This window comes from Fringilla coelebs, assembly GCF_963513975.1.
Source record: "Fringilla coelebs genome assembly, chromosome: 1".
Lineage (NCBI taxonomy): Eukaryota > Metazoa > Chordata > Aves > Passeriformes > Fringillidae > Fringilla > Fringilla coelebs.
In genome coordinates, this window is record NC_140028.1 from 51707541 (window position 1) to 51725673 (window position 18133).

The following is an 18133-nucleotide window of genomic DNA, read 5'->3' on the forward strand; positions in this document are numbered from 1 at the left end:
CTCACGCTTGCGGTTTCCGCGGAAGGCTGAGCGGCGGCCTCCAACTAGTTCTTCCGACAGGCTCCAGACCGCCTGTACAAACAAACCGAAGCGCTTATGGAAAGCCGGCGCTCTCCCCCTCTCCCGCGCTTCCCCTTCCCTGTCCCGGTGCTCGGAGCAGCGCCAGAGCGGCGGGGCGGGGGCGAGACCGCTTCCCCGGGGCCGGACCGCTCGCTCCCGCGGGGCCCCGTCCCGGCGTAGCAGGGACCCACGGCAGCCACAACTTCAGCGCCTGCGGGTCTGGCCGGGGCCGGCCCGCGGCAAAGTTACCGAGACGCCTGGCTCAGTTTTTTTTTTTTTTTTTTTTTGGCTCCTTCTTCTCTTCCCCCCGTGCTGTCCGCGAACTTTCGACATCGTCCTGCCCGGCACGGAGCCACCACCTCCTCAGCCGAGTCGCGCTCGGGGCAGCGGGGCGGGAAGGAGACCCGAGCGTTTCGCCCCCGCAGGCGGCGGCCGCCCCCGAGCTGCTGTCGGCGGCGGGGCCCGGCCGCCCGCCCTCTAGCGGGGGAGAGCGGCGGCGCCGGCGGCTGGGCGTGACTTTCCCCGCTCCCTTCAGCCCGCCCGCCCGCCGGGGGGGACCGCGAGTCAGTCAGGGAGCCGAGCTGAGCCGGGACTAGCGGCGGCGCCGCCGAGGAGGCTCCGCGATTAAGGGTGCCCCCCCGGGCACCGGGGGAGGCGAGTGGCGCCCGCACGGCCCCCGGGGCAGCGGCGCAGCCGGAGGAAGGCAGACGGGTGGGCGGCCGCCGGCCACTTCGCACCCTCTTCCCTGCCCTTAAGAGCGGAGAGAGGGCGAGGAGGGAAGAACAGCCCGCGGGGGACCAAGTGCGAGAGTCCGGCTGTCCCCTCCCCGTCTGCCCCACTGGACCGGACGGGGGCGAGAGGGGCGCCTCCTACTTTGGGAAACACTTTGGCACTTTGCTGGATTCGGAGCGGGAAGGGCTGGAAATATGGGGAAAGTTGGAACTTGCCTGGTTACTTTGGCCGGACTTTTGCTGGCAGCGGGAGCGCAGACGTTCACAGGTAAGGAGTCGGCTCGCCAGCCCGGGGCCGGGCAGCTTTCCCGGGGGCCAGGCGGCGGAGGGGCAGGGGGAGTGCGGGCACTTCGGAGGCGGTGGGGGTTTGGTTTAGGTTTTTTGTTTTTTCTGTATATTTTTTTTCTTCTTTTTTTTCGCATCCCCATCCCCATCCCCCTGACGGTTCTGACACTTCGGAACCGCTGCGTCGATGGGGTGGAAAAAGTGTCCCGAGCAGCAGCGGTGCCGTGATGCCGCTCTGCTGGCGCCCCTGAGCCCCTGACATGGAAGGTCGAGAGGCTGGTGTGGCTCGGGCAGCCCTAGGGCAGGGCTGGACGGACGGGCGGGACTCGGGCTCGCTCCGGCGTTTTTCCGCCGCTGACTTCCCGAAAGTTTCCCGCTGCCCCGGCACGGGAGGCGGAGGGGCGAGGTGAGCCGGTGCCCGGCGCTCCGCCCGCCGCCGCGGCCGGCGACGGGGGAAGGAGGGCTTGCGGTGCTCCCCGGAGGGGCCGGCGGGGCCCCGCGGCTCTGCCCGCCCGCCGCTGCCTGGGCACTGACCCCGCCGCTCCCCGCCCTCGGCACTGCCCGGAGGTGCGGCCGTCAGACGGCGGCGGAGCCGGTGGAAAGCCCCGGCCCCGCGCTCTCTGCAGCCCCCAGAGCGTCACCTGAGAGGGCAGGGCAGGAACTGGCCGCGTCTGATGGGTGCCGGCATTGACAGCCAAGAGGAGCCCCGCCAAGTGCCCCATCAGCGGCGGCGTTCCTCTGTTCCCCGAGGCCCCAGACCTGCAGATGGTTATTTTGGTCTCGAGTCCCCTGCCTGCACCCCCGTCTTATTTATATGTTGGAGAAACCCGTAATTTTAGACAGAAATTTGGATTGTGAAATAGTTCTGTGTTCTCCACTGCAAAGAGTAACTTCAGAATTCTTTTTGGTGTGTTTTGTTCCTAACATGAAGTTAGTGCAACTGAAAGCACGTTAAATTGAAGACATCTGGTCCTCAGTTCGTGCGAAGTGTGCTTTGATCTGGTGGGAAGCAATCCTTCTGACTCCTTGTTGCTCAGGCTGCAGAATAGTTTATATTTTGCACATTACGTGTTGCATCTGTGGAGGACTGTAGCTAAACCAAGTTTTATGGCTAGGAGTTGGTGGTCTGCTATAGAACTTCTAAAAAAAAAATTAAATTTCTGTTTTTATGTTTGGTTCCAGGGACCTCTTGTATACGTAGCTACATTTCTCCTAGCTTCTTGAGAGCATTTTTACTGTAGATGAGACAGAAGATCTCAGAGTAGAAAAACGTTGTGTTCCAAGGTGATATGGAACAATGATGAAATATTTTCCAAATTCCTGTTAGAAGGAGGGTATGCTCTGCAGCGAATTATGAAACTGGACTCAGTTATATTGACTTTACAGCTCATTAATGTTGGAAGCCTAGTGTCCAGATTTCAATGGGTGCACTTGGTTTATTAAGATAAATCTGTAACTCATTGCTGACCTGTGTGAACTGTCTAACTTTTTGTTTGAAGTTAAGCTGGGGCGACTCTTCTTCTGGATATTTAAGTGGCTTGTGTATGCGATGTGCTGATACTGTACTGGGATCAGCACTGAAGTGCTGTTCGTGTTGCTGAAGAACAATCCCACATTACTGTTTGATTTGTGTCCGTTGTATTCATTTACCTGACATGCTGTGGAGAGAGCAGTGCTGTAAACCGTGAACAGTTCACCAATGACTTGTGCATAGTTATTCCAAGGGTGCAATTCCACACCATCTGAAGTACTCAGTGACAGAGGGTTCTATTTACACATTTCAGTGTGATGGCAAGGAATGCAGAATCTGCCCAGTTTTCTCCCCGTGTGTATATATGTATATGGATGTTAAGTATTGGAGGTAAAGATTATTTGTGAAGATGCATGTACAGAATTTTTTCTTTTTAGTATCGATTCTCGGCACTTGGAACAAAATTGATGAAAATTCCTTTTTTGTGCTTTACCATATGAAGCTTGTGTCTGTGTAAAATTTTTGCTTGGGGGAAAAATAATGCTCTTTCTTTTGTTAAAACCTTGATGGATCAGTGTCAGAGAAATTAAATTACAGAAAAATCCATCCTTGAGTTGGGTAGTTATCTTTTGTAATAGCTGTCCCTTATTGCAGAAGGGAGTTATATGACTAACCTATGAAAAGTTTAAAAACAAACAAAGGAAAAAGAAACAAAACCAACTCCACACATGTCCTAAGCAAAGAATAGCAGTGTGTGAATTAAGTGCCTGTGGCATTTATAGTTCCATTTTTATTTTGTACCCTTTTCTAAACTGACTGATTTGTTTCACAAAGATTGGTTCTAATGTTGTCTTCAGCAATTGTCTTATTGGAGTTTCTTATTTAGAAAATAATCTTACTGAAAGATCAGATCTTGGCTTTTTAAGGCCTGGGAGCTTTCAAGTAATCTTTTGAAAGCAGCTTAACGGTTAATAACAATGAGATTTTCTCTGAGTCCTTAACTAAAGATTTTCAAATTGTGGATTCATCAGTTCAAGAAGTAAATGATCTTAAGAATTTGAATTTAAGAGATGTTACGGAAACCATTGTCTTAAATGGACAGTACTACTTTTCCTAAGTTTTTTAAAGTAGCTGGACTCTTTCTGCAAGATTATTTTGGGGGTTGGGTTTTTTACTATTTTTTAGTTTCTTTCTGAGAAACTATAGCATACCTAATTGAGCTGATTTTGTTTATAATTTTAGCAAAATGTTACTAAGTTGGTCTCATGTGAAGACCGAATGTTAATATTACTAAAGTTTCTGAAAAGTGGTGTTCAGTCATAGAAAATGCCACTTGACTCCACCATCTTCCTTCGTCCACCTGCTTGGTAGATTATTCAGGCTAGAGACAGAAATTCACTCCTGTAAGGGATTTAGGTCAAACATAGAGATATGGGAAGTTAAAAGAGACATTGTAAAGTTAAATATTTGATCTCCATAAAATTAAGAGTCTGGATGGGATGAATTCTGTCAAATACAAAAATGGGGAGCTGAAATTGAAAGCAAGGAAATGTGTAATAGAACTTGGAAACTGTGTTTTTATGAAGGCATTCGTATTCAGGTAGATGTAAATGTGCACACAGCCTGAATTCTGAAATTGGTGTTTCTTGGTTACAGCCTGACTCTTACAGAGGGAGGGCTATTATTAGTCTGTTATATTCTCTTTTGCTGTGAAAAGCACCGAGGTTGTATATCAATGCTCTTTTTATGGCACTGGTTTAAAAAGTTTTTAGTTTTTCTCTGAGAAGGAATGAATCCTGTTGCAGTGAGAGGGATGGACAGACTGATTAAAAATAGTTGTGGGAGTCCCTTTGTAATGAACCAGGACTAGTGTCAATTATGGAGAGAACAAAGGGATGATAAGTGCTGTACAAAATTTGAAAATTATTTTTCCTAGTGAGTAGTAAAGATTTTACATAAAGAATAGTATTTCTCAAGCTATTTCATGGATTAAAAATACAAAACCTTGCATCCTGAATCGATGTTGTGCCTTAGACTCATCTGTTCATTTTTGGGTGTAGGAACTTTAAAAAGAAGAATCACATTTTCCAGAGAAGTGATGTAAGGAAGAGGTTTGACATGCTGAAGTTGAAACTTACTGTGATCATGTTGATGTTTGGTGACTGCAGAGAAGAGAAAGAATATAGGTTAAGTCTTCATAGGCCCTATCCTAGCTGAAATGAAGCTCCTGGCAATGCCTAGAAAATAAGAAGTTTCTGATATAATTAGCTGTGTTTAAAGAGATTTCTCAGAGTATTCAGGATCTTTGTTTGAAAGTCTGTGTTAGCTATTCTGATCACTTCAGCAACAAAGAACTCCAAGCGTAGTTATATCTCACTTTAGCAAATTCTGCTTTTGTTTGCATTGTTTATTCCACCTGCTTTTCTTTCTCTCCATACATCCATCAAGTCTGTATTCCTGCATCTTCTAAGGGAAGTAACAAATGCCAGTGAAGATGCAGCTTTATGAGTGGCTGATGCAGCTTGTCAGCTCAGCTACAAAACTATTCCAGCTACAGGTCATAGCATGGACTTGGCCTCACTGAACAGTGAGAACTGTGGGGGAAGATTCTCAAACCAAACTTCCCACTATTCAGAGATTTTTGCTGCTGCTGTTACAGCTGTTAGGTGAATAGGTGAATGACTTGATTTCTGTTTTACATCTAAGATTATTCATATTTAAAATACTCCAGGAAATTAATGGAAGCATTTTGAAAAATCTGCTTCTAAACGTGATGTTGTTTTTAGTTTTTGGGTTTTTTTTTTAACTTTTTGCAGTTATAACAAATAAAGTAAAGTTTGTGTTCCCATGTGAACTGGGATGTGCTTTAGAATGCTTCAGGTAAAAATGCATCAGAGCGTTGGAAGTGGCACAGTTCATCAAAAAAGAAACTGTGTGGTGGGTATGTTTGGTTTTTTTAAAATTTATTTTATTTAGCTGTTCTGGTTTCAAAACATAGTAATGAAACATCATCAGAAATTAAAAATAAATCTTAAAAAATACTGCAAGGATGTAATAACACTGGGTGAAAAAAAATGCTATGGTGTTCATTTGGTCTCATGATTTAACAGTTGTCAGAATTCATGAGGAAAACAAATCACAGTGTTCTGAAACAATATAAGCACATAGAATATATGAAATAATAATATCTTCAGTGCTCAGGGAAGTTGCTAGATTGGCAGCTAGAGAGACCTAATCCCCAGGGAAATCACAGAACATGTTAGGGTAGAGTGAGCAAGCTTCTGAACTCCACCTTGCTCACTTGAGTGTGACCCGGAGATGTAGGGATGGTTTATTTCTCATGTGCGCTCACCCACGCCCTGCCACGGTCAGTGAAAATGTCAACCAGGCGAGTTGCTGGTGGCCAGGCCAGTTCTGCACATTCCTGCTGAGAGAACACCCTGAGTGTGTATCGTTGGATTCAGCTGGGGGGAAGATGATAAGTGTGGACTTGATGGGACAAAGTCCAGTGATGTTGTGGGGTCAGGATCTGTGAACTGATCCTATGTCACATGTTGCAACTTTATGCTAAAGGGAAGGCTTTTTGAGAGGGATATCTCTAGTGTTTAAAGCTTGTTAGTATCACTGTCAAACTCTTATATTTCTGTGCAATGTCACTAAATTCTGGAGATGCTTCCCCAGGAAATGACATGCAATTACGAACCTTTCAGCTCACAATTATGACTCTTGTGGAAAGAAGTAGTAGTTTTGAAAATTTTCCCAGGAACAAACTGTTAATGTGTGAATGCAGCTGTATTACCTGCTCATTTTCTTTAAGAAAAACTGTGAGTCTTCTCCTTATTTCATTTAATTTCATTTTATTTTGTCGATAACTTCCAATTCTCTTATTTCTAATGTGCAGTGTTATATGTTAGAACATGATTTTGAGACACTGAAACCAATTTGGAACATAGGATCATGTATTTAGAAATAAAAAAAATAGTAGCAATAAATTTTCCTGTGTCAGTCTGTTCACTCAAATGTATTCAGATACTTCTCTCTGAATCATTTTGTCATGTCTTCCAGAGTTTTGCCTGCTGTGATCTGCTGCTGATCACTAGGTGTAGCTGCATCTCTAAATCCATTTTTCTAAGCATAGGAAGAGAAAGGGCTGTAAGCTAGGTATTGTGATAATGTAGGTGTATTTGGAGGTGGGGAGGTGTGAAAACAAATGATGGATTTTTGTGACCTAGAGAATTTTAATCCATTGGTGGCTTGTTTGCATCAGTTTGATTACAATACAAATGAACTTCTAATTACTTGTAAAAAGACTGATATCAGTATCAGTGTTAGTATTCAACGGAAAGATGAATGAGTGCTCTAATATGACCAAAATACACAATAAAATGCATGAAACTACAGAGAAATTGTCAGTATTTTCCTTGTGTTTTAAATGCAATAACTATTGCTGCAGAGATCTGATAATTTTTAAGAATCAATCAAGATGGTTAAGTATAACCTTTAGTTTTGAGGGAGTACATGTCTCCTCACAACCTATTAAGAACCATTCTGATCCATTCAGAGTAATTATATATGGAGAGGATGTTGCTGTCTCTGGAATTCTGTTTTCTTTTGGCATAACAAGCATTTATGTTGTTTTCAAGCCATGTGGCTTCCATTAATGCTGTGAGGAGATACAGAGGGTAAGGTGCCACATATGCTTTAAAAATGAAGGAAAGACATTTTTGTGTCCAGATTTCTGAGAGTAATAACAGTAAAAATTAAGGTGCATTTATGCCTCTGATACATACCCAGGCTCAGTATCTGCAGAGAATAGGAAAGAAATCTCTCAACCAGAATGTCTGACTCAACAGTGACCCTTTGCTGCATAAGGAGCAATGGTAGGAGGGAAAAAAACAGTAATAAACACAGTTGTATAGACAAAACCATGGCAATATTAGCAGGAAGGAGTTCTGAAAACAGGTTAGACTTTGTGTGTCCTGGGAGGGAAAGGTGGAAAAGAAGGTATAGCATTTGCTGGAAGCATGGAAGAGATGAATGCTACTAGAAGAGAGGATGTAAAAAAAATACTCTGAAGTCCAAAAGGCAGCTGAATTACTTGTGGAAAACAGGAGTGAATTTATAATTATTAATGTTTTCTTATTTTTTGTTATCTTAGTTTTCAACATATTTGTTTTTAATAGTGTATTCAATGCTCAGATATCTCTTCTGACAGCTTTACATAGCAATAGTTGATTATCTTTACACATATGATTAAATGTAATGATGCTAATGAATCTTTAATTTTTTTCTGCGAAATGGTGTAAACCCAACATTTCATTTATGACTGTTTGTTTTTCTCCTCCCTACTCCCAATGTGTAATCTACCCTGATTTAGAAAAATAATTTTTTATTAGAGTGGGATTTTTTGTGGGGTAGATTAGCTTTTTTTATTGCTCCCCCCCCGGTTTTTTGTCTTTTTAATCTTCTTCACTGTTAAGCTATTATAAATATCTCTTACAGCATTTTTTTGTTAATCACTAGAAATGTGTTTTTGCTCTGGAATAACTAACAGCTAATTACCTCTTTTATCACTTCAGCTCTTCATTTTCTAGGAGAATGAAATAGAGCATCATACGCCTGTTTTAGAGCAGATTTTTTTTTTTCCATCACACATAAATTTGGGGGATTTTTTTGCTTGTTTATTGTTTTGTTGCTTGGGGTTTTTTGTTTAAGGCACGGTTATTTTGGGGAAGTTTTCAGAAAGCTCATGCTTTATTATCTTGAATCCTGTCACATCTTTTATCCTGAACTCTAAAATAAAATCTGATTTAGACTATTTATAAATACTGTAGTGGATAGAATACTTTTGTCAGCGGACCTTTGTTTTAATTCTGTAGCACATAAATTTAGGCTCATTAGGTGAAAGAACTGTTTATTTGTGCTGATAAGATTCTAGCATAAGATTTAGGAGGATATAACAGGAGTTTCTGTGTACTTTCAGGTGGATAAATAGTGGCTCAGTAACCTAATACTTAAGGTTTGCTTGATGGATTGTTACAGATAAATTGAATGGCTATTCAAGTTTCCTTTTCTGGTGAATATGCATTAGACTGAGTAAATAACTTCCACCCCTGATATGTGCAGTTACATACTGGTGTATATGTCTGTAATCTTTGTGCTAGTTTGTATGCCCCTGTCTTAAAGTTGATGAGTTACGACCCATTAGCAGACCTTTGCATTTTTCATGGTGTCTTGATGCAGAGGTGGTGCCAGGGAGGGGTTGTATTTTTCTTTCCCTCTATGGCCAAATCCTTATTTTGGCAGCTGGTGCTTAGTCATGCTGCTATGACTGATGCAGTAGTTTGTGACCAAAAAACGGTCAGCTATAAAGTTTTGGTTACCCAGTCTACGTGGATTTTGAGGGTAGAATTTCTGAGCGTAGAGTTTCTCATAGTTTCTGACAAAAAGAGTGTTTCCAGGTTATCTCAAGGAGAGGTGAAGGTTTCCTAAAGGGATTCACATTGTCCTCTACCTATATAGAAACTTCTGTTTGTCTCACTTCTGCTTTTTTTACCTTCATGGCTTTTTACTGTTCTAGCAAACAGTTCAGTGAACAGTTGAAAACAAACATGAAAGTCAATTGCCATAGCAGACATAACTGTTTCCTCTGTAGCTGCTTACTTTAGTACAGTTGCTCATTCTTCTTACGTGATTTAGATATGTTTTGTTTGAAAAATTTCATTGTTGCTTTTTCCATCTTCCACCCTTCTCATTCACTGTGAGAAGTCCAGTGTTTCCTAACAACTGTACAGCCTGCTCAGAGTGTGCTCAAAGGTGTGGCAGAAACTTGAAAGAAAATATTTTTGTTTCAAGGTGTTTGACAATGTTTGCACACCTGTTGGGACTATATATAGCATATTGTAATTGCTGTGATGTTTCTGTCAATGAGTGTAATTCAGGAACAAGAGTGTTCTGATGATTAATTTGGAAGTTCATAGTTTTTCTATAGTAGTAGTAATACCTCTTTTTCCTTGACTATTTTACGATATGTCATAAAATCTTAACCAAGGAACTCTTTTCCCTCTGTGGAGCTTTCTGAGCCCGGAGACTTTTCTGGTTCTGTGTTGGGAAGGCATTGCCTACCATGAACCACACCCCTGGAGGACACCATGAAGAAGAGGTGTGTGTGTGTATATCTATGTATGTATTTATATAAAATTTTTAAAGTTCCTGTTTTAATAGTTGCTTAGTGATCAGAACTCCCACATAGGTGTGGGAGGTCCACATTTAACTCTGTGCTCTGGCCTTTGCCTATGACATGGATGAACATCTTCATAGCCAGACTAGTTGGAATTTTTTTTTCTTTCCACATGGTTGAGAAATCTGCTGAATTTCCATTTACAAAACATTAAAAGGAAGGGACGTGATAACTCAGAACCCCCAAAAAATTTAGAGAAAATCTACAGCCGTCTCTTGTCAACACCTCTAGCTTCAGTTTTCCCTGGAAACTCAAAAACATGGTTAAATACTGTCACATGTTTAGGAGATAGAGGCAGTTATGGACATTTCCAGGAACCATAGTTCTCAGTGGGGTAGTTCTTGTGTTAATGACTGAAAATAGCTATAGCCTTTTTCCTTTAATGTTACCTTTTCTGAATTCTGCAGAGTAGATGTAGATTATTTTACAAAGCACCACATTCAACACTTTACTGTAAGCACTTTACATAACACATCACTTAAGCTTTTTCTCTTTAACTTCTGCAGAGGCAGCTTGATACTGAAGTAATTTCTCAGTTATGTAAGATAAATTGTTGTCCCAGTAATAATTGTGAGGCACTGTGCAGCTGATGCCCTTTTTACCGTGTCTGAGAGATGTCATCTTGACTGTGTCCTAGCTCCTAGCTCAGGGGAAAACCTTTGCAAGCAACTTTCTAAATGGGAAAGAAACCTTTTGGGGTTAGGTCTGGGAGCATCACAGACCTTGTGATGCTCCCAAGCCAACAAAACCAGTAGACACGTAAAGTTAACATCTATTTAAAACCTTAAAGGGTGAAAATATGAAATGGAAGCCTGTATGTTCCCATTACATTGGTATCTGTTGTTTATGGCAACAGAAAAGCACATGGATTGAAGACCACCTATAAAGTTCATGAGGTGTGTTTTATTTATTTTTACTTCAAGAATTGTTGTTAGAATTGCCTCTATAAATCTAGGCTAGTAAAGGATTTATGTGAATTGGCTAGGACTTTCATTTGTGGATTTGGAAAACACTGTTTGTTTTATTTATTTAGGAGTGTTTGAGACAAGCACACGCCCTTTAGAGCAAATACACATTGAAATTGCATTGGGCCCAGGAGGCCAAGACAAGTTGAAATACAGTCTTGACATGTAAAACCCCTTCTCTAACAGCAGTGCACCACCAGCAGATACGGATGGGGGTTTTTAACTGAGTCTTGCAGAGGTTTTAGAGCTGGATCCTTACATGTACAGTTGCCCTTTGGAAAGTTTGCCCATGAGAAACTGGTACTTCTTTGCAATCCTGAATTTTGGGCACTTAAATGTTACCTCTTGTTAAAAATTTTCTGTGGCCACAGAAAGGTGTAAACATAAAAAGCCTTAAAGTGTTATTCAAAGTTTAGCCCAGTATATAGCATAAAGTTATCCATGTAGGGAAATAAACCCTTAAAAATAATTTTCCTCAGCTACTTCTGTTTTCAGTCTTAGACAAACAAACTGTAGTGCCTTAGGTTGATTCAGTGGCAGATCGTTGCTGACTGTGAACTTCAGCCTTACTCACCTGTACCTTCCTCTTCATGCAGTCGAATTGGAGTGTTAAAGAGCAGATATTAATTCTGACTTGGAGTAGGGGTGAAGCATATGTTCAGACTGAGAATTTCAGATAAAGACTGTCTGGGCTTTATCTAGCTGAATGGCCAAGGTCAACTCAAGGGGAATTAGGGAATGTAAACAGTGCATGCATTTTCTGTTGCATTTGAAATTTTTTTCTCTGATTCCTTAAGAGAAACAGATACTGCCTTTGGAGGTCAAAATTTTTATTTTGGAAGGTATCTGTATGATATCTGTATGATGGTATCTTGATGAATAGAAGTGAAAAGCAGCACCTGTGGAGTCATTCTGGCAGCAGTCAGAAACTACTTCAGAGGTTTTGGTTAAATGGATTAGGTTGCAGTTTACATTGCAACACGGAAACTGGCATTTTTAAAGTTACTGCTTGCCTGTCATTTCTGTTGGCCCATTGCAAAAAATGGAACCAGTTTCTGATGTGTAGCCCCAACCCCAAGACAGCAATGCACACTGTCCATATTTATGAATTACGTTTAATTTCAAAATGAGCATAAACTTGTGGTTTCGTGAGCTGGTCCACAGTAAATCTCCTTCAGTCAAGCACTGTCTTCCATCCCTGTTTGCTTCAAATCAGTGCACATAGTACGTGGATCACAGCTTTTCAAACAACTGTTTGGGAACCACTCACTGGCTGTGGGTGAGAAATCTCACATTTCCAGAGCTCAGTCTGTTGAAGTCTTCACAAACTGCAGTATGTCACACTAGATTTGTAGCAGTGAAAAATTAATTCTTGCTTGTATGCCAGGATTAAAAAATTTGTATTTCTAGGCCTTTGGGAGGAGGACTTCAAAAAAAGGCATCTGTATGCTTGAAACTGGCTTTGAGCAAATATGTGACATTAAGAAGCCGCCCAATTCCCATGATTTCAGTGCTTTGACTCTGCCCAGTAGTCTAGCAATAAAAGAAAGAATTGGCCAATTATAGTAATCTTCCAGAGTTGTGTACTGTGGAATTTTGTGCAGAGGAAGAGGGAGGGTTCTTACCTGCTCTCAGTTCTAAAATTGTGCTTTAGCACAATGTATTTCACATCAAACATAATACATATTTAACAAAGCTGTTAACCACAGGCCACCTTTAAGAATACACTGCTTACCTGCCACCTCCTGAGCTCTCTCCACTGCCTTTTCTTTGTTCATGTCAGCTCCTCATCACTATGTTCCACAAATAGAATCATAGAATGGCTTGAGTTGGATGGGGCCGTGAAGATCATGTAGTTCCAGAACTTTTTTCATGGCTAGGGACACGTCCCACTAGACAGGATTGCTCAAATCCTGTCCAACCTGGCCTTCAACCTAGCCATTTCCCCTTGTCCTACCACTACACTTCCTGATAAAGTGTCCCTCTCTGGCATCCTTGTAAGCCCGATTCATATGCTGGAAAGCTGCTGTGAGGTCTCTGTGCAACTTCTCCTCAAATGACTTGTGCCATCCTCTAGGCAGCAGTGACTGGGCTGGGGAGCGAGCTGAGCCTGCAGGATGGCAGCTCTGATGTGGATTTCCTGCGTTGCTGTGGGGCACTTCTGCCCTTCCAGCCTGCAGAAGTATGTGGATGTTTTCAGAAGGCTGCAGAGCCTCTGGGCAGCTGTGGTGGAAGCTTGGGGATACAATTCCTGACTGCCTGAGTATCATCCATAACAAGTTAGGGGGTTTGCCTTTTTCATTTCTCCTTGAGACACATAAGACCAAAACAGTCCCATGCATGTGCTAGCACACATGACAGCAAAGCATGTGCTTGTGAGTAAGTACTGTGAATGAGTGAGGCTTAAGTCTTGCTTTGCAGCGAGTGTGTTCACACTGAACGCTTGATAGCAACAGCAGGCAGTGCTGGTGAGGAATGAGATACAGTGGCCAGATCTAGATTTCAGACCAGATGGACGGTGTTCATAATATTATTTGGGTGTGAATGGTTTTTACTAGAGTGTGAAGTAAACCGATGAACTGATTTTTTTGTTTGTTTGTTTTCAAGCTATAAAGAATTAGTAATACTGGCCGTAATTATACAAACACAAGCTTCAAACCTGAAGATGAATACAGTCAGTTTTGGGCATACTGTCAAGTAATTAGAAAAAGCTCCTGTTATTGCAAGTAATTCAAATTTTAACACAAGTCAGCATGATCACAGCAATATTGGCATTTTTAGAAATGTAGTTACATGTATAGTTTTCTGGAAATTGGACAGCAGTTTTCAAACACAGCAGTTAAAATTTAAGTTTCTTATGATAAGTAGGGTGGTTTTTTTACCCTACTTTTGAAAACTCATCTGGAGTATTTTTCTGTGCGAGCAATGTGCCATTAAGAAGCCCGCTAGAGATACCAGCTCTCTTTAGAAATCTTTTGGGCACTGCTTGTGGGAGAAGATGACAAAGAATCTTTTATTACAAATGTCTGCTTCCATTCTTAATACATACAGAATAAATATGGTTTGCAAAGATTTGGAGGACAGTTGCTTCTTTATTCAAATACTGTGGTTAAACACTGTACAATATAATTTCCATACCTTGGGTTGACCTAGGTTTGTCCATGCTGAATTACCAAATTTTGGGCCTTGTTTCTATGTGCACTTCTAAAGCATATGCAGTGTATTTCACACTACCGGTATGTATTTTTGCTAGTTAAAATTATGCTTTAAGATGAACTCAAAAGTTACCACTCTGTACTGTGTAAATTATTATTGTGGTTCCTACTGATGCAATTTCAATATATGAGCAGGCTGCTGGCCGTGCTCACATCATCCTGTACAATGCAATATATGTTCCCATTAGCAGAAGTAGAAATGGTCTATTAAAGCATTCAAGTTCTCACTCCCATATTGAGAGCAGCAGATTCCTTCTTAATCCTCATATAGCTGATGTCTCTGCTGGAGTGTTAATAGATAGTCTAATTTGTGAGCTAAATTACTAATTGTATTGTGAGCCTAAACCTTATTAAGCCTTTTGTGTAGAATTAGATCACAGAGCTTTGGGAAGCTGAATGCTAGTTGGATTCTGTTTCCTCTCTTTAATGATGGGAGCAAGTTTTACTGACGTCGTCTTCAGCACTACGTAGCTCTGAGACTGCAGCTGATTTCTTCTGCTGGCTTCTACAGTATCAACAGAATCATACATTTGAAAAGCAGGGTGACTTTTAAGAATAGCTGAAGGTTTGCAAACAGCGTCTCAGATATCTGAAAGCAGTAAGATTAGCTGAGGTGAGGTCATGATTGGGACTAGAAAAGGATTACTCTGATCTTGTGTACACACACTGGGTACAGGTCCACCTGTGTGAGAATAGTTTAAATCATTCCAAAACTGTGTAATGGCTGCAGTTGTATAATGGGATAATGGATTTATTCGAGGTGTGTTCCTGTAACAGTTCAGGTAGATGAACTCTTAAGTCATTTGAATTTTTGTTTCTGAAGATATTCACTACCCACCTAGAGATGGAAAATATATGCCTTATCACGCAGCTATGCCATAGATTTTATGAGCACTCCTCATCTGTTTCTGTTCAAATCAATCTATTTTCAGAGCTGGTTTGTGCTCCCAACTCTGACTTTGCTCTGGAGTCAGCCTGCTAATGCAGCCTGGTTGAGGATGGAGCTAATTGCCTCCAGCAATGAATCAGTAATAAACAAACAAAGTGGGACTTAGTGGATTTTGACATCACTTGCGATAAATTTTTATGTTGATGTGGAAGGTGACTGTGAACTAATGTGCCTTTGATATTGGAATATTGCACTCAGGGCAATTAATTTTCTTTAAGAGAAAGTTTACAGCTACTCCTTACATTTTCCTGTGCATACAAAAGATAGAGTTGCAGTGGTATGGAGTTCTACTCTCTGCGCTTTATGCACAACAGAACTCTAAGCTGTTGTGAGAAACTGGTCTGTTTCACCCCTGAAATTCTCAGAGCTCTGTATGTACCTAATGGCTTTGCTTTTTACTATTGTAAATCATTGCCATTTGACATGCACGGGTGATAAATGGAAATAATAGTCTGTATAGCTTATATCATCTTATGTTTTTAAAGAGCTTTTTCTGTTTTTATTCTTGCATTGCATTTAGTGTTTCTGCATCAAATTTAGTAATATACTTTTTAGAGTATAGTAATAAAAAAATTGATGTCTGTCCTAAGAGAGAGAAAATCAGAGGCTTCAGCATTGGGTTGTTCCATGTACATTGGTTCTCTCAAATTATGTACTGTGTATTTATTTTGGTACGGTGAGTAGAGCAGCCAAAAGTCATTGCCAAAAGCTAATTGTCTTCAGGTGTGTTCTGCAGAAGTCTGAATTTGTTAGGAGTTTCTGTGTAGCTCCCAAGTTCATTTGGTTTTTGAAATATTTTGGTAGGTGAATAGTTTTTGAGGAAATTTTTGTATGTTAAAAATAATCTAGTATTCACTTAATCTTAAATTCGCTTAAATACAATCTGTCTGGAGATGAAAACTCAGGAGCTCTACATTCTAAATTTCTGCTGAAGAGGGATAATGATGCTGAAACTCAAAACTGACCTTGTCTACCTTTTGGTAGCAAATGCAACTCGTGCTGGCTTAGATTTGCAGATGAAATAGTTCTGGGATCCAGGAATAGGAGAACTTCAGAGGTTTTTACATGCTTAGTCAGAGGCATGGCTGGGAATGCAGGGACTTCCAAATCAGGCTGCTGCTTCTGTAAAAGAGTCAGGTCATTGAGGCACACAGTTCATTAGAAAGGCTGAACTAATGTTATAAACCCTAAAGGCCTAACCTGATGTCCTGGGAGGGACTAAGTGATAATGCTGTGCATGTAGTCAGAAAAGCAAGTTAATTCCTCCATCTCTAGGAGGAGGATGTGCTTAAAAAGTACTTTTCTAAAGAGTGCTTTTCTACTCTTGATTTTGTTAATAGTCGTGGTGACTTTTATAGTCTGGCCTGATTGATTTGTTTGTGGGGTGTGCTTGGTTTTGGTTTTCTCCCTTAGGATAACAAGTGGTACTGAGCATCAGTAGCATTTTTGTGGTGATTCTTCATGCTCTTTTTGTACAAAAGGCCAGGAGTTCGTTGGTAAAGACATCAAAGTTGTATATATATGCATTTTCGTTTGATCTGGTTCACCACTTTCTCTTTTTTCTTTTTTTCTTTTTTTTTTATTTTTTTAGCAGGGATTCTTCAGCACCTGTAATTAGTGATTTTGAGAGTGGGTTGCTATACAGCCGTGACTGGCAGCTGCACTACACCCATCCTTCCAAACAGCATCCAGCCCTACAGAGGCAGAGAGAAGCCATTTCAGTCATCGTTTCACACCTCCTATTTAGGAGACAAATGCTAGAAGCAAAAACTTAATCTTAGAATTTTTTAAAAAAGGTTTTAGAAAAGCTTTTTAACCTTAATCTTAACTTTAAAAAAAATACAAATAAAAATAATCAGATGTTCTTCACCAGTTTTGTGAGGTTCTTCTTTCTTTCTTTTTTTTTCCCCTGTAAATAAACTTTTGTGATTATGAGAGAGGGGATGCAAGGATAGTTGCGAGATAACTACCTGCTTTACAGTGCTAATTATGGTATATATTACATATTAATAGGGAATTTTCTGTTGCCACAGGCAGAATCTCCCAGTGGGAGGTGCAGGAGAAAGCTGTCTCAGAAGCAGGGAGCGATGGAGAAGCCCAGCTCTACTCTTGTGTGTGGTGGCAGCTCAGGAGTTTGTATTTTCACCGAAGCTGGGGGAGCTGCTCTGACAAACCTTGGAGCGTTGCACCCTTGCCGTGGAAGAAGCTAGTACTGTACTGGCTCAGAGAGAACTAAGCTCTGAGCGAGGGAATTTGTTCCAGAAGTTTTCCAGGGATTACTACCACTGTCACCGCGTGAAATGTAGGGACAGTTTGTGCATGGACGCGAAGCTTTATAAAAGCGTTGCAAACTAAGAGCTTTTCAAGGTACATTTAGTTGCAGTGCTTTTCTGCTTAGATTGCTTATGGTCTCCTACATTGCATTTATGCCATGGGAGTTTGAGAGCTGTGGCCTTGGTGTTTATTCCTAAAGGAGGGAACACTTGTATATTAAAAAAAAAAGGGAAGAAAGAAGCCTAACTGCGTGGTTGTTATGTTAAATGAATTTTAAAGCCGGTGAGAAGAGGCATTCAGAGTTAAAAATGCTAGGGGGGAGAAATGAAAGCACATTGAAGCTCTTTCCCCTTGAGGGCTTTAGGCAGGATTGAGAAGAAGTGGTGCATACTGAAGCCTTGTTTATAGTCTTTCACTTACTGTTAATAAAACAGGGATGTTCTAAAAGGTTTCCATAATTAAAATGCAGTCCTTGAGTATAGTGCATTTTCAGAGTGGTCTAAAGCCCTGCTGCCTCTCAAACTGCTTAAATCACTATTTATAAAAAAATCTACAGTGGACTTAGTGTTTTGAAGTTGTTTTTGATCAGAATGATGTTAGAAATGTTGGGTATTGAATAAATGAAAATGGAATTTATGGGGAAGCTGATAGGCGTACAAATTGACTGGTTAGTAACTAATTACCAGTAAAGAGATTGTTTTTGCCTTCTTTCTTTTTTTCCCATAATTGGCTGAATATTAACAAATTAGGTTTATTTCTGGAAAACAGCAAGTTTTAATGGTCTGGCAGAACTTAATAAGAAAAAAGCTAAAGAATTAGCATAATAAATAATTATTGCTTCCAGGGTTTTTATTGTTAAGATAATAAAATGTTAAAAAGCAAACCACTTGAGTAGAAAGTAATTGCACTGACAAGCACCACATAGCTAGCATTCACAATAAAG

At 41.1% G+C, this 18133-nt stretch overlaps 1 protein-coding gene across 10 annotated transcripts in view; it reads left to right on the forward strand.

Moving 5' to 3' along the window:
- The first annotated feature begins 643 nt into the window (after positions 1-643).
- The window catches only part of PTPRM (protein tyrosine phosphatase receptor type M), a 437545-nt gene continuing 420055 nt past the window's right edge, over positions 644-18133 (forward strand). For 4 of the 10 annotated variants that reach the window (XM_084219929.1, XM_084219931.1, XM_084219933.1 and 1 more), the window contains exon 1: positions 646-1059. In XM_084219929.1, the coding sequence (XP_084076055.1) occupies positions 987-1059 (73 nt within the window). In that variant the 5' untranslated portion in view covers positions 646-986. Of the gene's footprint in view, positions 1060-18133 lie in introns of all 10 variants that reach the window. The other 6 variants (XM_084219928.1, XM_084219932.1, XM_084219926.1 and 3 more) reach the window with 3 other exon arrangements.